The 19,474-nt window shown below is 57.0% G+C and overlaps 8 protein-coding genes across 8 annotated transcripts; 3 read left to right on the top strand and 5 right to left on the bottom strand.

The window, feature by feature from the left end:
- Nucleotides 1-34: 34 nt before the first annotated feature.
- Nucleotides 35-1,438, bottom strand: B0T26DRAFT_638158 (uncharacterized protein; the record flags this gene model as incomplete). Its single annotated transcript, XM_060437003.1, has 3 exons — nt 35-629; nt 672-1,032; nt 1,075-1,438. 3 exons carry the CDS (start codon nt 1,436-1,438, stop codon nt 35-37), a joined length of 1,320 nt encoding a protein of 439 aa, XP_060300378.1.
- A 3,874-nt stretch (nt 1,439-5,312) lies between these two features.
- On the bottom strand, nt 5,313-7,210 carry B0T26DRAFT_694839 (uncharacterized protein). The gene is made up of 3 exons (XM_060441260.1): nt 7,047-7,210; nt 6,107-6,952; nt 5,313-6,044 (listed from the first exon to the last, which is right to left on the bottom strand). Exons 1-3 carry the CDS (start codon nt 7,089-7,091, stop codon nt 5,640-5,642), a joined length of 1,296 nt encoding a protein of 431 aa, XP_060300377.1. The 5' UTR covers nt 7,092-7,210; the 3' UTR covers nt 5,313-5,639.
- Nucleotides 7,211-7,277: 67 nt separating this feature from the next.
- On the top strand, nt 7,278-8,275 carry B0T26DRAFT_138758 (uncharacterized protein). Its single transcript, XM_060433388.1, has one exon. It carries the CDS (start codon nt 7,394-7,396, stop codon nt 8,228-8,230), a length of 837 nt encoding a protein of 278 aa, XP_060300376.1. The 5' UTR covers nt 7,278-7,393; the 3' UTR covers nt 8,231-8,275.
- A 259-nt stretch (nt 8,276-8,534) lies between these two features.
- On the bottom strand, nt 8,535-9,755 carry B0T26DRAFT_738207 (uncharacterized protein; the record flags this gene model as incomplete). Its single annotated transcript, XM_060443561.1, has 1 exon — nt 8,535-9,755. One exon carries the CDS (start codon nt 9,753-9,755, stop codon nt 8,535-8,537), a length of 1,221 nt encoding a protein of 406 aa, XP_060300375.1.
- A 167-nt stretch (nt 9,756-9,922) lies between these two features.
- B0T26DRAFT_138784 (uncharacterized protein) lies at nt 9,923-10,575 on the bottom strand. The gene is made up of 2 exons (XM_060433390.1): nt 10,446-10,575; nt 9,923-10,220 (listed from the first exon to the last, which is right to left on the bottom strand). Exons 1-2 carry the CDS (start codon nt 10,541-10,543, stop codon nt 9,986-9,988), a joined length of 333 nt encoding a protein of 110 aa, XP_060300374.1. The 5' UTR covers nt 10,544-10,575; the 3' UTR covers nt 9,923-9,985.
- Nucleotides 10,545-12,563, bottom strand: B0T26DRAFT_138761 (uncharacterized protein). Its single transcript, XM_060433389.1, has one exon. It carries the CDS (start codon nt 12,468-12,470, stop codon nt 10,656-10,658), a length of 1,815 nt encoding a protein of 604 aa, XP_060300373.1. The 5' UTR covers nt 12,471-12,563; the 3' UTR covers nt 10,545-10,655.
- A 982-nt stretch (nt 12,564-13,545) lies between these two features.
- On the top strand, nt 13,546-14,435 carry B0T26DRAFT_738205 (60S ribosomal protein L18; the record flags this gene model as incomplete). The annotated part of the gene is made up of 3 exons (XM_060443560.1): nt 13,546-13,549; nt 13,780-13,834; nt 13,940-14,435. 3 exons carry the CDS (start codon nt 13,546-13,548, stop codon nt 14,433-14,435), a joined length of 555 nt encoding a protein of 184 aa, XP_060300372.1.
- Nucleotides 14,436-17,967: 3,532 nt separating this feature from the next.
- Nucleotides 17,968-19,469, top strand: B0T26DRAFT_738204 (NADPH dehydrogenase; the record flags this gene model as incomplete). The annotated part of the gene is made up of 4 exons (XM_060443559.1): nt 17,968-18,139; nt 18,205-18,875; nt 18,972-19,319; nt 19,422-19,469. The coding sequence occupies 4 exons, from the start codon at nt 17,968-17,970 to the stop codon at nt 19,467-19,469; spliced, it is 1,239 nt and encodes a 412-aa protein (XP_060300371.1).
- Nucleotides 19,470-19,474: the final 5 nt, after the last annotated feature.

Genomic DNA, 19,474 nt, shown 5'->3' with positions numbered 1-19,474 from the left:
GTCCGTGGCAAGTCATCTAGTGCACGGTTGAACACTAGTCTCTAGAATAATTCTCAGCTGCTTCCTTTTCTGCCCTACGCCAGTTCTTGGGGTAGCCCCGCGCAACACGCCATTCCTCGGCGTCATCCTCGACAGCCTTGACGAGCTCTTCTCTCCAGTTCCCATCTAGCATGTCATTCCTCCAGCCAATATCACCACCAAGCGCCCAGGACACAGCGTTCTCTGCGCGTGCGCCGTCTGGGGCGCGCAAAATACCCACTGCCACGTCCAGCATTTCGGGCCGCTCATCGACAGCGTAGAAGACAGTGGCCGAGCACCGGCTGCAGAAATACCGTTGCACATCTGGTGAGCTAGCATAGAAAGCCAGGGTTCCCAGCCCGGCATCCCCCAAACTCGCCCCTGCCGCAGCGCCGGCCGCCGCCTTCAAGGCGATGCTGTCTTCCGGAAACCGGCTGCTACCGCCGGAAGCAAAGTCGATATGCTCGACCAGTGCAAACGTCCAGTTGAAAACATCAGCGCCCGATGCCCGCCGGCACGAGTTGCAACCGTCGAGGCTGCCCAGGCTCTTGTACGTGGCGGGATCGACGAACCACGGCAGCTGGGCGGGCCTGGCTCCCGACCTTTCCACTCTGCCCTCAAAGTCGCCCGCCGCCGCCGCCGCCGCCGCAAACTCGCGCCTCGCCCTTCCCGCACGCCACACAAGATTTAAGCCACCGCAGTGGCACCGGATCGGCACGTCGCCGTCGTCTTCTGGCACCCCGTCCTCATCGCTGGCCGGCACCGGCAATTCTTTCAGGGGCGGCCAGTAATCCATGCCCGCGACCTCGCCGCTCTTCTCGCCGCGGCGGCCAAGCCAGCGCTGCGTTATGTTGCCCTGGGCAGCGACTGCAATCCCGTTCATGCGGCGCAGCCAGCACGCGGCGCCGCCGTCGCGCGTGTCGCCGACGAAGATGTGATCTTTGAACCGCACCAGGAGCGGGAAGTCCCCGGCAGCCCTCTGCTCCTTCTCCTCCTCCTCCCCACCACGTCCCTCTGCACGTCCAAGGCCACCGGCGCCAGGCCGCACGGGACCACCAAGCACGCCGGTGAACACGCCGTACGTCGGCCCTGCGTCTCCGCCTGCCTTGTCCACCTTTGCGGCGGCGCGCGTCTCCTCAAAGAACATGGGACTACCGCACGTCACGCAGAACAGCACCGCGACGCCGCTGCGCGGGAACAAGTCGTATCGCTGCAGGGCGCGCAGGGCGGCGGTGTCGGTGCTCGGCCACGGAGCATCGGACGAGTACAGGGCGCCCGTGACGTGGCGGCACGAGTCGCAGTGGCAGCACGACGCCGAGAGGGGGAGGCTGGCGCGCGGGACGGCGGCGGAGAAGGTGTGGGCGCGGCAGAGGCACTGCGCGGTGATTTGCACCGAGTCGCTGCTGGTTTCGGCGTCCATTTCTGAGTTTTTTATGTTAGATTCTTGTCTCAAAGAAATCCCTTGATTATGCCCTTTGATTCTCGCTGAATATCTCCGTGTGAACTTGTGAACTGAAATGAGCAGGCATGCGAGGAAGTATATAGGTAAGTGATTAAATGCATGAGAGACGTTGATGGGATAAGTGGTGACGTTATCCCGTAATACGGAGCAACGTTGGTCCCTACCTAATCAATCAAAAGCCAGCCTATCAATCACCTATTACGGCAAGCCTACAAAAAAATCACGTTGATCCTACCTCACTGCTCAATCTGAATTCAAACGATCATCGAGCAGGCAAGCAGCAAATGAAGTCGATTTAAGCAACGCCGGGCCCCGCACTTGGCCGACTGCACGGACGCCGCTGACGTGCGGCCCTCCCCCCTCGCACTGTGCAGTGCGCACCGCAGGAATCCGTACTGTGTGCCGTTGGCTAAGACCTCCCATCCATTCATCTACATAGTAGATCTAAAATCTCGGGCCGGAACACGGCGCAGCAACACCGGGCCGCGGAGTATAATTAGAGACTATATATAGAGTCTAGGGCTATGTTTTCTTTTGTCTACTTGAGAAGTGACTTCTGTAGTTAGATCTATCACTCAAGTGAAATAGCTTAATACACCTACGTCATTCGTGCAAGTCACTATTATTACAAACCACTCGACTGTTAGGGTCGTCTGTCTGTAAGGGAGCACGGGCTCCACAGAATGCTGGGTTGGTAATTATGAAGATAGAACAAAGGGCAAGCTCCTATCGCGCGGGTAATACAGTCAAATCGGAATGCCACTCAAAGTGTATGAGTGCAGTGAATGTGTATTGCTTGCTTGAAGAACCAAGCAAGAACTATCTAGGACCGTGGCTACGGTCGTCGTATATATCTATCTAAGGCGGACCAATCAGAGCGTTGGTCCTAGGTGATCAGTGCGGTCAGTGTGCTCAGTGCGATCAGTTCCCACTGATCGCCCTGATCATACTGATCGCGCTGACCGCCACGCTATTGGCTGCACTCCCGTGAAGCGGGGAACTACCCCGCTTCCTTGCGCCAGCCAATAGCAGGAGGCTCCGTGCAGCCTCCTGCGAGCCTGAACCAGGATCGTAACAAAAGGGCAAGCTCCTATCGCACGGGTAATACAGTCAAATCGGAATGCCACTCAAAGTGTATTGTTACAATCTGGACAACAGGTCCACGGAGCTAGGCCCGGCCTAGGATTGTGGGGGTCTGGACGGCAGGTAGGAGATGACAGGAGACAAGGAGTATCGTGCACAGATTGCGAAAGACAGGCTTTCAACACGCAACCAATGTATGCTTAACCAGATGCATTGATAGCTGCAGAACCGTTCTCCAGAGAGAGCGTGCTGCCAGCTCCTATATAGAACTATGAGCAACCAATCAGAGTTCCTGCCTTACATGCTCAGTCGTGCTCAGTCCTAGTCGCACTGATCCCCACTGAGCTCCCTGCTCAGTGCGCTCAGTGGGTCTCGGCACTGATCCTACTGAGCTCAGCCATGCTCAGTGCACCTTGGCAATGGTCCCACTGAGCACTCCCTAATTGGATGCACCTTCTCTTAGCGAGAGCCCCACCCTAAGTGCCGTTCCAGCCAATCCGCAGCGGGCGGGCAACGCCCTCTGCACCTTTGAACCAGGATCGTAACAAATACCAGTCGGCTATTTTGCGAAACTCATTCAGAAACCATTGCTTTTGAAGCTCCTTGCCTTTGAAGATAATGCCAGGAGTTAAAAGACGGCCGTCGGCAGTAACTGCCTCGATGAATGAGGTCCAATTTCGAGATTGAGGTCCTTTGAGCAGAGCTTTTTGTTTTGGATCTGCACTGCCAACCACCAAGTTGTCGAAGCCTAGGAAAAGGATTAGTCAGTTAGATCTTTAAATAAAGGCGTTTGAACTTACCGAAACCAGTTAGAATACCTCCTTCATCAACATTGACAGTATTCTCAGGCTTGATCCAACCGTACTCTTTTTCCTTTATATCAAAGTACCAATGTACTGCTTTAGGTGTGAATGAATCGAATCTGTTGGCCTATTGGCGTCTCCCAACCTTGGCTTTCAGTTCTGGGCGGCGTTGGATAAATAAATCTTGACACCCAGTTATGTCCTAGTTCTGGTTTGAGGCCTTGTTGTTTGAGCATGGCCAGAACATAAGCGCGGATCTGACTGTGTGATGGAGCGTAGCCCAAAGACTCCTGACGAAGGATCCAAGTAGATAATCTACCTTCTTCGCTCCTATTTAGAATGCTTCCAGGCTGCATCTGATCAGCTGTGGCTGTTTGACCCCGAAGCCTGTCAGAAATCGTTGCCTTAGGTATTCCCCACTTCTCACCAGCTTTGCGTACTGACATCCCATTTTCTGTGATCTCTAGGATTGCTTCAGCTACAGAATCTTCTGTGTAATCCCACTGGGGTTTTTTGCGAGGCATATCTGTAAGGTTGTGGTGTTACGATCCTGGTTCAAAGGTGCAGAGGGCGCTGCCCGCCTTCTGTGGATTGGCTGGAACAGCATTTAAGGTGGGGGGCTCTCGCTCGAAGGTGCATCCAATGAGGGAGTGCTCAGTGGGGCCATTGCCGAGACCCACTGAGCGCACTAAGCGGGGAGCTCAGTAGGATCAGTGCCGAGACCCACTGAGCGCACTGAGCGGAGAGCTCAGTAGGGATCAGTGCATCTAGGACTGAGCACGACTGAGCATGTGAGTCAGGAACTCTGATTGGTCCGCCTTAGATAGATATATACGACGACCGTAGCCACGGTCCTAGATAGTTCTTGCTTGGTTCTTCAAGCAAGCAATACACATTCACTGCACTCATACACTTTGAGTGGCATTCCGATTTGACTGTATTACCCGCGCGATAGGAGCTTGCCCTTTGTTCTATCTTCATAATTACCAACCCCAGCATTCTGTGGAGCCCGTGCTCCCTTACAGACAGACGACCCTAACAGTCGAGTGGTTTGTAATATGTGGGTAAAAGCGGAGGAAGAAAAGAGAAGAAAGCAAAGGAGATCAAAGGTCAAATTTGAAAATTTTGCAACACCAGGGTAGCACGGACCAGTACCTGAAAATCGTCAACACTTTATTGAACGTAAATTCTAGCTATTACTTTATATATAAGAGGTTACGATTTGTAAATTGCTTCAAAACTGGTTGAAAGCCATGAGGCTGAAGAGGGTGGATTTTGTATGGGGCGCAGGCAGTTTTGCTGTCCGAAAGGGTGGGGTGTCCGAAAGGGTGGGGTGTCCGAAAGGGTGGTGGGGCATGGTAGTGGTAAGTCGTTGGATCTATCTGCTCGCTGCCTACGCGAGTGGCGACCACAACGGACTGGATTGGTATAATAGATCTACGGCCTGTTAGTGGGCACCATTGTTGCGTACGCGAAAGTTGTGAAAAGTAGCTTGATTCTCTACCAATTGCTGGATCTATGGATCCGTAGTTTGACCACGGATCTGTGGATACTTACGTAGCATGTGAATCTACCGCAGATGTGGATCCTCACGTGACATGTGAATCCGTCTTAGCGAGCTATCTGGCCTGAGACAGCACATGTCTAAGTACTGTAAAGGATCACGAACTACAACTACAGGGACAGACAGGAGGCTGTTTTCCAGCGCCCCGCCAACACGTGTTGGGTCACGTGTTGAGCGAATGTGGCCCGTGCGCTGACGTGATTCCCTCACTATTTTACCTGCTGGACCAATCACAGCTCTGCATACGCATATGCTTGACTGAGCCGCATAACCCTGCTTGAGCCGCATAACCCTGGTTGATCGGTAATTCCTACATATAGTAAGAAACGGATGTTCAATGCCGCCGAGCACTAAAGAACCAAACTAGGTAGCAAATGTTTAGGGGCTTAGGGTGCATATCTATATTACCACGGACACACTAAAATAAACACAGGTAAGCAAAGAATACGGATATATCTACTAGTGATATCGGTAATAGGGTTATTATAGATATGTAAAAATACACATGAATGCACGTGAAAAAAAGGAGAAAAAAGCAAAACGCCCATCCAAACCGAGCCGCCTCGGAAACTCCGTAATCACCACATATATTAAGCAGCGACACCGGCCATGCCAATGCTATATACCCGCCCAAATGTGCCAAGCTTTCTCTATCGTCCCTCCCTTGAGATCACGGCCAAATTTTCTTTTAAACCTCTTCCCTTAGAGCTCACGCCACGCGGTCGCTGTTCCGCCCCAGGGTGCTGGGGCTGCCCAACACCGCATCGTCTTCCGCCACGTCGTTTCTCAGGAGCTTCCTGCGCGTGGCGTGCTCCTCGTCCTCGTCGTCGCTCATCAGGCCCTCGAGCTCGAACTCGCCGGCGTCGCGCAGGCGGCCCTCCTCCTCCACGCGCTCGTTGGCGCGCGCCCGGCCATTCGCGGTTGGTTTGGCGAATGTGGCCGCGTTTGCCGAGCGGTCGTACACATAGATCAGGATGTTGACAAATAGGAAGAGCACAAAGGCCAAGCTATACAAGATGAGAATGTACGCGACGTGGTCGATGCCAATCTCGGCCACGAGAGCCATCTGCTCCTCTGTCGCTCCCATGAACAGAAAGCCTGAGGCGTAGAGCAGCTGTGAGATGGATTAGTCTCCGACACACACAAGCCCCCACACAGGTCCGGCGGAAAACTTACAAAAACGGGAACGTATTGGAAGCTGTTCAACTCGGTGCCGTCCTCCGAGACGCCGGTCTTGTCCTTCAGGACAAACGAGATCTCGATGATGCGGGTGAAGCCCATGCTCATGAGCGTGTATCCAAAGATCTTGTGCGTCATGGCACTAATGGGCATAGTCTGCGGGTGAGCAGACATGGCCCAGCCGGTCACGAGGATAACGAATCCAGGAATAAAGTTGCGTTTGGGGGCCCCGTCTCTGCCCTTACTCAGCCAGACACCGGCCAAGCCCGCGCACCACCAGACGATGCCCATGGTCGTGTGCTGCCAGTCGTTCCGCACCCACGCCGTCCCCCACCGGTGCTCGGTAAACGTGTTCACGCAGCCCCAGGCGGAGATGACAACGCTGTCAAAGAACTCCTGGCTGCGCCCAGTGCGGCGCAGCCATAGCTGGCCGACGAGCAGCAGAATGGTCAACAGGATGCCATACGCAATAAAGGCGCTGCCCATGATGAAGTGGGCCAGACACTGGCCGAGATGGTCGTCCTGGCAGAAGCCCAGGGCCGTGATGCCGCCAAAGATCATCTGGGTCCACGAAACGACGGGTAACGCCTTGCCGTTGACGCTGTGCAGGATGCGGACGACAGGGCGGATACGGCGGTGAATGCCCTTTTCGAGATGCAGCTTGAGGTAGACGCCCAGGACGATCTGGGCGACGAGAAAAAAGTAGACAGTGTTGGCGAACTTGGCGTGCACGTTGGACGAGACGAACTTGCGGCCGCCGTGCATATGGCCGAGAGCGTAGCCCAGCAGCGCGATGAGCGTGCTTAGAACCTGGACCGGAACATGCCACCGGCTTTTGATGATCTGCGCGCTCCGTCAACAACCAACCCGATCACACAGCACGTACCATCGTCCCTCGGAGGGCGCCACGCAGGATACGGGAGAGGGGGTTACGCACCCCGAGGACCATGCCCAGCGGGAAGAGCAGGCCAAACGCCAGCATCTGGATGAAGATGTGAGCCCATAGTGTCGCGTCCTGTCCGTCACAGAGAGCAAGTCAGCCGAATCCCACAGAAAGGAGAAAAGCAATCCCCGGCGTCCTGCCTTGCCCGACCAGACCACCAAGACGAGGAATATCGAGCGCCAGCCCAGCCAACCGCACTGGTCCGCCCGCCCCGCCCGCCCGCCCGGACGACCCGCTCCGCCTTCACAGCCCAGGAAAACGTACAATAGGGTCTCCCGATATGGTATGCCCTTCCTCGATGCCGTCCTCTCCGTGTTCGTGAGCCGACGCCATGGGGATGAATGCGGCCGCGAGGGCTAATACGGTCGTCGTCGCGGCGGCTGCTGGGAGAGGAGGGAGTCGAGAAAGGAGGCCGTGTCGGGCGGCGGCGGGGGCGAAAGCGACGCTGCTGCCGCCGCCGCCGCCGGGCTGGCGCGACGAGTGGAGAGTCATGGTCGCGACGTTTTTTCTTCTTCGTCGTCCTGTTTCGTATCGAGCCGACCAGCTGGGGTAGGCCCCTGGCGGGCGTCAAAGGGCGGTGGCGTGTTCAGGGGCAGCCGTCGAGTCGGGTCGGGGGCGTTGTGGGTCGGGGCGTTGTGTGTCGGGGCGTTGTGTGTCAGGACACGCGGTTCTGGGCTGATGCCACTGCGACGGTGGGATGGGACAGCAGCAGGACAATCGAATGTCTGCCGCCGGAGCTGCTTGGAACGGATGAAGTAAAAATGAGCGTATGGCGTGCAGTGCAGTGCGTCGGTCGTGCGTGGTTGGCGCAGCAGGAATGGCGATCGATCCGTCCGGCCTTTTCGGAAGTCGAGTCGAGGAAAAGTGTTGCGGTGATTGCCTGCCTTGGCCCTCCTTGCCTGCCACCTGGCTTGACTCCAGGGGGCACCAGCAACAGTCGGCAGCCTGAGGCGGGAGCGTGCGTGCCGCATGATTGGCCAATGGCAGCCGTGGCCGCGGGCCTCGGGTCTCGGCATGCTGCTGGCTTGCTGGGCGGTGCCTGGAGCGATGCAGCTGCCCATTCCAGGGACGCGAGTTCATGCTTCGCCTCGTCTTTTGTTGTCAAAAAAGACGAGCTTATAACTAATAACAACCCGTACACGGTGTTAGCATTTTTAGACCTCGGGCCGTTGACATAGACACATGTGCAAGGTGTCAAGGTTCCCAATATGCATGTTCAATGTTAAGGTAAACCCCACACTGACAACTGGAACCTCGCCGCAATCTGCAATTAAACTCCCAAGCAGGCCCAAGAAGGCGGCCAGCAGCGGCGGGGCATACGCTACCAACCCTAACCCCGTTCGCCGTTATTCTTGTCGGTGGTCTGGCAAGTTTCAAAGTGGTCTCTCAACATTCTTTTTGTTACAGTTTCATTACCTCGGTACCTAAGGTATCTCAACAAAGCTAATTCGAACTCGAACTCGGCTGCCCCCTTTCGTCTGCTCACTTCCCCTCGGCGGCTAGCTTCATGTCGGTGAGCCACTCGCGGTGCATCTCATCGGCAAACACATCATCAACTAGCACCTTCCATCCGACGAGCGCCATGGCGCGGCCGCACTCGAGGGCGCGCTGGTAGGCGTCCTCAGTCCCGGCCGCCGCGGCAAAGCCCTTGGTGTGGTTCGCATCGCCCTCGGCCGTGTCGATGCCGAACGCGCCGTGGAAGCCGGGGCACTCGTAGCACACATCGCCCATGTCGGTGCTGCCGGCCAGGAAATCGGGCGGGTCGGCGTACGCCACGGACCCGGCGGGGCGCGCGGCATCGACGTAGGCCCGGCACAGCGCGGGGCTGGGCCGCACGTCGGCGTACGAGTTGAGCGGCTCGGTGCGCAACTCGCAGCCCGTGGCCAGGGCCGCACCCTCGAAGCACTTCAGCACGCGCTGCCACAGGCGCTCGGCGCCGGCGCGCGTGGCGCTGCGCACGTAGTACTCGACGCAGCACTCGGCGGGGGTCACGTTGGGCCGGTCGCCGGCGGCGCGGAACACGCCGTGGATGCGCTCGTACGGCCGCGTCTGCTGCCGCAGCATGCTGACGGCGTTGTAAGCGAGGCAGACGGCGTCGAGCGCGTTGACGCCGTCCCACGGCGCGATGGCCGCGTGTGCCTCGCGGCCGGCGAAGTAGGCGCGCATCTTGACGTTGGCTAGCATGCGCACGAACGCCACGCCGCGCACTCCTCCCTCAAGAACGTGGCCCGGCCCCGGGTGCACCATCAGGCTGGCCGCCGCGCCGGCGTACGCCCCCGCCGCGATCAGCTTGAGCTTGCCGCCGCCGCCCTCCTCGGCCGGGGTACCCAGCAGCCGCACGCGCCCCGGCAGGCCCGACGCCTTCAGCGCCGCCGCCACGCCCAGGAACGACGCCAGCGACGATGACGCGATCAGGTTGTGCCCGCACGCATGCCCGATCCCCGGCAGCGCGTCATACTCGGCGTTGAACACGACGAGGCGCCCGCCAGAGCCGAACTCGGTTGAGAAGGCTGTCGCGAGCCCGTACGCGTGCGGCCTCACGTCGAACCCGAGACTTTGCAGCGTCGCCACGAGGGCGTCGTGCGCCTGGTGCTCCTCGTACGCCAGCTCCGGGTGCGAGTGGATCTGCTTGTTGATGGCCGAGATCTCGCCGTTGCGCGCGCTGATCTCGTCGTCGATCGTCTGCGTCCAGTCTTGGGCCATGGCGTCTGTCGTGCCGTGTTTGGCTCTGTGCTTGGAAATGGAGATACGGCCGGTGATGGCTGGTGAAAGTGGTGTGGGTGAGGCTAGTGAGTCTTGTGTGTGTATGTGTGTGGGAGAGGTAGGTCCCTCAACTCGTGCTTCAGACCACGCGAGGATGTGCCGGCTTTATAGCTCGTGACACGAGAGATAAGTGCACCAGCACCTCAGTCGTCGTCGGCTCGACTAGCCAATCAAACCCAGTCAGACTCTGCTCCTGCAAGCGACGGGTGTCCCGTTTTGACCTCGCAAGGATGAGCGAGTGAGCGATTAGGTATATCGTACTGGGAGTGTTGCGTATGTCTCCCAAGGTCGTAGAGAGCTGGGCAGAGTTCCTCCACCGTTGGTGCAAGCCAGCGACGGTAACAGTGAACCGGAAAGCTAGCAGTTTGTTTGCCCCACAACCCCACCACTGCTGCGTCTCGCCCACTGCGAGGAGACGTCGAGAGGCTCGTCGTTAGCGGTCGGTAAAACGGCCAATGGTAAAGCTCTCAGGGCTGCAGCATCACCCAACCAACGGTAAACGGAGCGTGCCCGAGCCTGTGGCTTTTCCGTCGCCGACTCGACTCGATACTTGCTTTTGCACCCACGGCGCCCGCTCCCCGTCCCCTCCACTCTTTTATATATTAGAGCCGGGATGAAAATGTTGCTTACTTTTGCCGTGTTCGTTTAGGATACGTACTATAACAGCAGCTAGAGGCTAGGTCGCCATTCTTAGCTGAAACAAAAAGGAGGCAAATATTGCCAGTCATGAGTCATACCCTATCATGTAGACAAATAGCGCCCAAGACCCAAGGGCAACTAAACACCGAGCTACCTAGACCAAAAACAAGAAGACATGCAAGAAACGTATTAGCCCGGTACTCACATTTCCACCCCATACACGCCCAGACCTGGCTCCGGGACCGTGACGCAGGCGGCCTGGCAGATCTGCCGGATCCTCGCGATGCTCGCCCTGGCACCGCCGGCCTGCTCGAGGAAGACGATTTGCAGCGCGTCGTGGAGCTCCCTGTTTCTCAAGTTGCCCAAAATGCACCTCTGCTTGAAGCCGTCGGTGGTCTCGACGCCGACCCAGAAGAGCGGCCACTGCATGCGGTCCGTCTGGCCCCGGTCGCCCGTCTCGAGCGTCTTTTGTATCAGGAGCAGTGTTTCGTCGACGGTCTCGGCAATGCCAGCAGCAGTCCGGGGTGGTTTCGGGGAGGACGCGTAGTTGGTGGTCAAAGGAGAGGAAGAAGCCGCCGTCGCCGTCGCCGCAAAGCCTAGCTCGTCGCTCGTGAGGCTGCATCGGAAGTAGTAGATCCTCAGGGCATAGTAGTTCGCGACGGCCCAGTCGGCATTGGCCAGCAGCCTGTTCCTGACGCGCGTCGGCGAGCTAGCCAGGCGGAACACGGAGCTGATGGGGTACTTGCGCCGCAGCGCATCCATGCGCGTCTTGATGTCGCGGGCCCTGGCCGTCTCCACGGTGATGGGCAGGGAGGACTCGCCCGCCGTCGTCGCGTCGTTGATCTCTTGCACCAGCACCCACGTGTGGTGGATCAGCTCCAGTGCGCTCGAGTTCTGCAGGTCGTCGGTCAGCTCGTCGTCGGGGTAGTCGCCGTCCCAGTGCAGCTGCAGCGTCGCCCTGGACGTTTCGTAGAGATCGAGAAGGCCTTGAGGTGAAGTCGGCTGCGCCAGAAGCCTCGCCATGGACCCGCCGTCGCCCTGGAAGCACGATTGAACGTCGACCCAGAACAGCCAGCTCGTGAGTCGGGCCAGCAGCGCTTTCCGGTCGGCGGAGCAGATGGAGCCGGCTGACCCCGTCTGGGTTGCTGCATCTTCTTCTTCGGGCGCTGAAACCAGTATTTGGTGCAACTGGTCCTTGCGGAAGTATTCGGACATCATCCGGCTCAGCTCCCCGTACGCCATGTGGAATTTGGTCGCTCGCCTGCGTTGCTGCAGATACAAGAACCAGAACGACGCCATGACGACCAGCGGATCGGCCGTGGAGTCGGTGATCTCGCCTTCCAGGAGCTGGCGGCCCAGTCTATAATTCTCGCCTGCCCTGTCGAGCATGGGACGGAATACTTCGCTCAGCCATCCCATCTCGGCGAGGCACGCTGCCAAGAGGAGGTGCAGCACGGCCGAGCTGCGACGTGCAGTCTTCATGAGGATTGCGTGAGTCGACCATGCAGGAGACTTAGTACCGAAGCCAAAGGCGATTTCCTTTTGGTAGTAATCTAATGCTCGGTGTTCGTCCTCGCTGAGGGGACGAAGAGTGGGTAGACTGGCCAGGAGACCAATTGACTCGAGCGCCATATCAGACAAGGGCGAAGGGTGATAAAATGGAAAAGGGGCAAACATGACCTCGAGGAAGTCCCCCTCTAGCGGTAGCGGAAAAGGGGGGTTGCCCGCGATATCGGGTCCCAGGCCATGAGTGAACACGGAAGGCGGGCTGTTGTGGACGGAGCCGAATCCTGCTTGAGCCGATATCAGAGCACCATCTGTGGTAGTCTTTGGGTGGATAACCTTCGGCGGCCGTTCCCTGGCTTCCTTGGCCTTCCGGGCTTTCTGCTCCTTTCGCGGTACATATTCGCCGGCCGGCTCACACTTGAGAGAGAGACGTTCGCAGTGGAAGCAAGCGGGAGTGACCTCGTCGCATTTCACTCTTCGCTCGCGGCACGTCAAGCAACCTAGACACATGGTTGGTATTGTGTGAGGTAGTAGGTAGTGCAATCTCGGGGGAGCGGATGAGAGATGCAGTGTCGAGTAAACAAGGCATTACCTGTGTTAGTCCTCTTCCGGCGAGCCCGCACTGCCGCTGTCGGTGGAGTCGACATGGCGCCAAACTACAGATGGGTTAAACTAGGTCTAGGTCCAGGGTGGGTATGGGGTTCGACAATGGAGGATCAACAGATAGAGGTGGATCTCGAAATGTAAGAGCAAACGGGCACGCGGTGGCACAGGAGACAGTGTGTGTATGGCGTGATGAGGCTCGACTTGAGAGAGGTGAGGGAGGTCGCGAGATGTCTTGGCACCAATGTGTCGGCTGCTCCTCAGTCTCGGTCGTTAGCGACAGGCCCAAGTCAGGTAGCGACCCATTTTAAAGTCGCCGTCTCTCTTGTATTCGGCAGACAAGACGCCTTGCCTACTCGCTCTCGGCGTCGTTAGGCGGACTCCAGCATCACTCAGCTGCGGGGTCGCCAACATTGCCAGGCTCAGCCTCGTCATTGAGGAGGCTCTGGAACGGCGTCGGTAATTCTGGCCAGTAGCATCACGCCCTCGCTTATGCTGCCCACGACACACGGCTTGGGGGGAATGACGCCCGTTGGTCAAACAAAGCGATTATCTTGAGGTTTCCCGAGCATACCGATAGCAATCGAATCCGGGTTGAGACGAGATCTGTGGAGATGAGTCCGGTAACCGACCTGAGTCTCCCGTCCAAGACTGTTGAAGACTTGAAGTTGAACAAGCAAGAAATCGGAAACGGGTGGCTGACCAGAACTTTGCCAGAAACCAACTTGGAATGTATGTGTACGGATTAGACGAGGTGCAGGGGACTAGGACAGTTGACCTGCACACTGCGGATTAGACCCACAGGAGAGCGGGCACCCCACCCTGGGCCCTAATCGCCAGTCTCCACCGCCTTCCCACTGGAAATCTCGCCCCCAAGGCGCCAAGCTAGCCGGAAAATATTCCCCTCTTGTCCCGTCGAGCGACTGTACTCCGCAACAATCTCTGCCGAATCCGCGTTCGACAATCGCCAACTACCGACAAGATGGGTACGTAAGGCGACGTATTTGGAGCCTTCGGGGGGTTCTGTGTGCGAGTGGACGGGCTGTGGTCTCACGATCGACTCCCTCTGCGAATCATTGGCATTTTGGTCTCCCGGTCACCGACGCCCGGCACGACAGGTCGTCTAGACTTCGTCGCCGCGGCTGATGCTTCCGGTCGAGCCGGCCGCAAAGAGCATACTCGATCAAGTCGCTGACTTGTGATTCCCCGTCTGAAGGTATTGATCTCAACCACCACCACGTGCGGAACACGCACCGCAAGGCGCCCAAGAGGTAAGTCTGCACTTGCTGCCATTCCTTCTGTTCGCCTCGAGGCGAGCTCTCGAGAGGATTGCCTTGCTAGCAAGGCCGAGTACTAACGCCGCCCACGCCTCCCAGCGACAATGTCTACCTCAAGCTCCTGGTCAAGCTCTACCGCTTCCTGGCCCGCCGCACCGACAGCGCGTTCAACAAGGTGGTGCTCCGCCGCCTGTTCACGAGCCGCATCAACCGGCCGCCCGTGTCGCTGTCGCGCGTCGCCGCGAACCTGCTCAACGGCAACGAGAAGAAGACGGTCGTCATTGTCGGCACCGTGACCGACGACAACCGCCTGCTCGTCGTGCCCAAGGCCACCATCGCCGCCCTGCGCTTCACCGCCACCGCCCGCGCCCGCATCACCGCCGCCGGCGGCCAAGCCATCACCCTCGACCAGCTCGCCCTCGAGAAGCCCACGGGCGCCAACACCTTGCTGTTCCGCGGCCCCAAGAACTCCCGCGAGGCCGTCAAGCATTTCGGCTTCGGCCCCCACAAGCACAAAAAGCCCTACGTGCAGTCCAAGGGCCGCAAGTTCGAGAAGGCCCGTGGCCGCAGAAGGTCGCGCGGCTTCAAGGTGTAAACAGGCAGCTGCTAGCCTCCTTCTGCTGCTAGCCTCCTTGAGCTTGTGTGCATGTGCACAATGGTTTACGATTTTCCTTTGGGCTGGGGCTTGTCTGGCGTTGGGAGGGAGTTGGGCGTGTTTTGGCAACTGGGCGGGCCGGTTCCAGGCAAGAGCTGGGCTGGGAACGGGGCGGTTTACCAAAAGTCGGCCCTTTACGGGTCATCGGCAAAAAAAGTGTGTTACTACAAGGCATCGGGTGACCCGACAAAGAGACACAACTCACCTCTCTCTTGCCGTCCAACTACTCTCAAAAGACAGACGAGAGTCGTGCTACCTTGATCTTTCTTGCTGTGCTTGGCTTTACAGTGGGTGATGCGAGACTCCGGGTGTGACAGTTTTTGCCATGTTTTGTTGGCAGGCTCCAAAACAACAACAGTGAGTGGAATTGTCGTCTCCGGTATTTATCCTGATCCGCGGGGATTGACTACCCTCGTCGTAAACTCCGATACACAAACGGAAGCACCTCAAAAAAGTTCTTGATCGGCAGGCTCTCGTATTTACGAGTTTGTTGCTTTAGACGTGGATAGCGACTCTTTCTTCTGTGCTGGTGCTGTGGTAGGTAGGATACAACACTTCATGTGTCTCTGCCGACTCCCGTGATCTAATATTCCGAGTTTGGTATCCCGAGTTTGGTTGTAAACCTGCCGCAGTTTCTGGTTGCGGAAGGGATAGGGAGACTATTTGTCTCCTTGTTTGTTGATCTTTCCCCTTCTCTTACTTGTTCACAACACCAAAGAAAATGCGCAAAAAACACGGGATCTTTTGACTTTGCGGAGAAGTGTCGTAGTCGTACGTCTTACTTGTTCACTTTTGACACCAAGAAAACGTGTATCGTTGATCATACTGGCCACGCGATATTTCGGTTTTGTTTCTTTCATTTTCCTCTTTCCGACGTCTTTTGTTCAGGACGTCTCATCCAAAGAAGGTAAATAATTCTGCCCTAGTCTTGTGCACTATTATAACTAGGTGGATTTTAGGGGCAATATTCTTCACCGCATAGAGTTCGTTCTACTTTTGGGAGTCTGGGAAGGTTACGTGCCCACTCATTGACTGTCAACACTCAGCAAGATCTTCACTTGTGATTATGTATTGTACTTGTTGGACCCCCTGGAAATGCACCTCCGCGTCTTCGGGTGGTAAGACCTCACTTTTGACCCGGAAGGCCAGTTTACAAGTATCCAGAGTCCAGTACCGCTCTGTGTTGTAGAAAGTGCATTAGGGTTGCTGTGTTCGCAGCATTTACTTGCTCTTCATGCTGATGGTAAATGCCGACGTACTGCTTCGTGCCCCACAGCTGGTTTCTTTTTAAATGATCATCAGAATCTCCTTTGTTCACTTTTACGTCGCGACTTTATTGCAACTGAAAACATCCAATATCGTTCGACCACATAACCGCTCAAGCTCGTGCGGCAACAACATCGGGCCTTTTATGACTCACCCGACCCAGGGGAGTGGTAACAAAGACATGCTCGGACTGCCGCGATTAGCACCCATCAGAACTCGTGATGTAGGGTTAAATCACAATGACGGACAACCAGCCGCAGGCGGTTGTGCGTGTAAGTTGTATGTGTATTTTGAAAGATCACAAGTAGGCAGTATTGGAGGACTTTGAACCCATCCAGGTTCAAGTATATAAGCGAAACGGTTCTTAGTCTTCCGGCCACGCTTGAACTCTCGCAGCACAGCGCTTTGGTGAATCTCATCGCCTGAGCCAGAATATCTCATCGTACAACAACATCCATTACGGCAACCCCTCTGCTCAGTGCTCAAAATGCTCGACAAAATGTGGACACCACCATCCCCGAGGTAGGCAAGGTGTCATTTCAATGTCGTCTACACCCAACTTGTAACTAGGACAATGACTCCTAATTAGTTCGTCATTACAAACCATTACAAACCATGCATAATCAAAGCTTAGCCATTTCTACTGGAACAGTTTAGCTCTCAGCGTTTAACTTTACTCAGCCGCGGTAGCATTGCCAACCGTCAACCTCGGATTCGACAACAGTTTTCGACTGCGAACAGAGAGATTTCCCCCGCCTGATAGTTGTCCAAGTCCCACTCGACAGCCCGTCCGTTCTTGCTCCATATTCCTCTATTTCCCATTTTAGCTGACTTACCTAGCTGTGGAGGCGGACAAATCTCATGTTTTATTTTGACCAACATCCTAATCTATCCCTCGGGCGTCTTATGCGGGAAAGGGCCTCAAATCGGCTTAACGGCACTTCCAATGCTAGCTGATTACTTTTATCCGTTTGAAATCGACGATGCTTCAATGCCACCTCAGTGTCGCCGAGTAACACGGCGTCAAGTAAATTAGGGGTAGGGCTGACAAAACAAAACCCCGTATCAGAGGGCAACATTCTGACAAATGCCACGCACGCACCGCCGACACGGACTTCGGCAAGGCACACACACAATCCAGTCCAGCCGGCGGAGTGCGGCAATTGTTTCCTGGGGGTAGAGGGGGCGGAGCGCGGAAAGAATATTCCCCCGGGCCGAGATTAGTCGTGTGCCGTCGGGGCAGAGATGGGCCGGGCCCGCATCTAAGTTCTCAGCTACCCGGGTGCAACCCAGTAAAGCGCCCGCCGCTAGCTAACGAGAGCCACTCGAAAAGTTCCCACAACTTTTTTTTCCCTTTCTCGATCGGCACCCGCCAGTCCCGGCTTCAGCCATCGATCCGTTTTTTCTCGGCTAGATTCACGGGCTCGATGCCCCTTTCTTGACCGATAGATTGACTACGCCCCCTTTTAAGCGATTCGGGCGAGGTTTGCTCTCTATCAACTAGACGCAAGCAGTCGGCTGCGCTTTTGGATAGCGTAGAACCACGGGGGCTTATTCTTGTCCGCAGAGACAAGTAACTACACACGTACTGTACATACTATGGCGTCAATGATCTACATACAGACGGGGTGCACCCACGACACGCATGAACGGGCGAGCGGGGGAGCCTCGGCCCTACGAGTAAGGTCGACTGTCCCTCCTCACTGCCAGGCACCTACATTAGTAATGCTGTCGTCCATGGTTGTTCTCTGCGCGTCTAGCGCTGGCGCCAGGCAGGAAAAAAAAACTCGGAAAAGAGGAAGGAGGAAAGAGGAAAGAGGAAAGAGGAGACGAGGCGGATAGATAGAAAAGCTGAAACCCGGTTTTGGTGTTGCAGCTTGGCAGGCTGCAGTCCAGTCCATTCCCATCCATATAAAGGCAAGCGAGCAGAACATACATCGCCGGATCCGTCTTTATTAAATAGAAGAACCCCAAATCTACGCCGCCGGGATCTTCCTTCGTTTTATCCAAGTTTAGAATATCTGAGACATATGATATCATTTGGAACTCCTCGGGCAACATCGTGATAAGATACTATCCCACACTGCTACGGATACTACGCCAGTTATCTGCCACACGCAGCTATTCGCATACCTACCTACCACAGGTTAACACACACACACACACACCATAAAACACTATGTCATCTGCAACACCAACAGGAGACATGGAATCCGCCAAGCCCATCACGCTGAAATGCGGACTCACGCTTCCCAACCGCACAGTCAAGGCCGCCATGGTCGAGAATCTGGCGCGCGCGCCGCACTTCCTCCCCAACGAGCAGCTGCTGTCCCTGTACCGGCTGTGGGCGGACGGCGGCTGGGGGATGATCATGACAGGTACGTTGCATTGCACAAGTAGGACTACACGTGGATGCTCGGCGACTAACGAACCCTCTGCCCAGGCAACGTGCAAGTCGACACGATGCACTCTGGTGGGCCGGGCGACGTGGGCGTGGACGCGGGGCTCTCCGACGCGGAGCTAGTGGCAGCCTTCGGGGCGTGGGCGCAGTCGTGCGGCACGTCGGCGGCGTCGGTGGTGCAGCTCAGCCACCCGGGGCGGCAGTCGCCGGCAGGGGCGGGCAAGCGCGGGCTGTTCGCTAAGACGGTGGCGCCGTCGGCGGTGCCGCTGCGGCTCGGGACGGGCATCGTGGCGCGCGTGGGCGGGGCCATCGTGTTCGGGACGCCGCGGGCCATGACGCTCGACGACATCGCGGCCGTGGTGGCGCAGTTCGCCCGCGGCGCGCGCATCTGCGCCGAGGCCGGCTTTGCCGGCGTAGAGATCCACGGCGCACACGGTTATTTGCTCGCGCAGTTTCTTTCCGAGTCGGCGAACCGCCGCACCGACGCGTACGGCGGCAGCCCCGAGGCGAGGGCCAAGTTTGTTGTTGATATTGTGCGCGCCGTGCGCGAGGCCACGGCTTTCCGCAAGGGATTTTGTGTCGGAATTAAGTTGAACAGCGTCGACCACCAGTCCGCGGCCGCCCTGAGCGACTGCGTCAAGCAGCTGCGCCTCATCGAGCAAGCCGGCGTCGACTTTATCGAGATTAGCGGCGGCACATATGAGGATCCTCAGGTGTGTTGATACCCACAGTTGGACTTCGTCATGCGAGGGGCACCAGGGGAGCATGCCTAGTCTGACACGATACTAACCTGCGCTCCATCTCCCTAGATGATCCTCGGACGGCAGCCGACGGAGAAGAAGTCGGCGCGGACAGTCGCGCGCGAGGCCTTCTTCCTCGAGTTCGCGCGCGCCATCCGGTCCGAGTTCCCCGATACGCCGCTGATGGTCACGGGCGGGTTCCGGACGCGCACGGGGGTCGAAGCAGCAGTGGCGAGCGGCGACTGCGAGCTGGTCGGTATTGCCCGGCCGGCCGTCATGAACCCGGCGCTCCCCAGCAACACGCTGTTCAACCCCGAAGTCAGCGACGCCGACGCCACGCTTTTTTCGAAGAAGATCGAGCCGCCATGGCTCGCCAAGAAGCTTGGGATCATGGGCATTGGCGCCGGTTTCGAGACGGTACGTCAGCAGCCACAAAAAAGCCCCCCCTCCCCCGCACACAGATATCCTTACCCGTTTGCCTCTGATGTGCTCAAGTCTCGCTGACATGCTTGTCGGTAGATATGGTATAATGGCGAAATGAAGAGACTGGTAACAGCAAAGAAGTAACCAAA

This window comes from Lasiosphaeria miniovina (assembly GCF_030549165.1).
Source record: "Lasiosphaeria miniovina strain SMH2392-1A chromosome Unknown B0T26scaffold_2, whole genome shotgun sequence".
Lineage (NCBI taxonomy): Eukaryota > Fungi > Ascomycota > Sordariomycetes > Sordariales > Lasiosphaeriaceae > Lasiosphaeria > Lasiosphaeria miniovina.
Note: the sequence above shows the minus strand (reverse complement) of the source record. Positions and strands in the feature narration are given on the sequence as shown.

Bases quoted from the DNA above. Each gene is read 5' to 3' on its own strand.
- B0T26DRAFT_694839 (XM_060441260.1), bottom strand. From the start codon at position 7,091: ATGCTGGCGTTTGGCCTGCTCTTCCCGCTGGGCATGGTCCTCGGG. The intron at 6,953-7,046 runs GTGCGTAACCCC...CGGAGCGCGCAG, and splicing joins CGCTGGGCATGGTCCTCGGG to ATCATCAAAAGCCGGTGGCA. The intron at 6,045-6,106 runs GTAAGTTTTCCG...TCCATCTCACAG, and splicing joins TCCAATACGTTCCCGTTTTT to CTGCTCTACGCCTCAGGCTT.
- B0T26DRAFT_138784 (XM_060433390.1), bottom strand. From the start codon at position 10,543: ATGACTGGCAATATTTGCCTCCTTTTTGTTTCAGCTAAGAATGGCGAC. The intron at 10,221-10,445 runs GTAAGCAACATT...GTCTCCTCGCAG, and splicing joins CCTAAACGAACACGGCAAAA to TGGGCGAGACGCAGCAGTGG.
- B0T26DRAFT_138761 (XM_060433389.1), bottom strand. From the start codon at position 12,470: ATGTGTCTAGGTTGCTTGACGTGCCGCGAGCGAAGAGTGAAATGCGAC.
- B0T26DRAFT_138758 (XM_060433388.1), top strand. From the start codon at position 7,394: ATGCGGCCGCGAGGGCTAATACGGTCGTCGTCGCGGCGGCTGCTGGGA.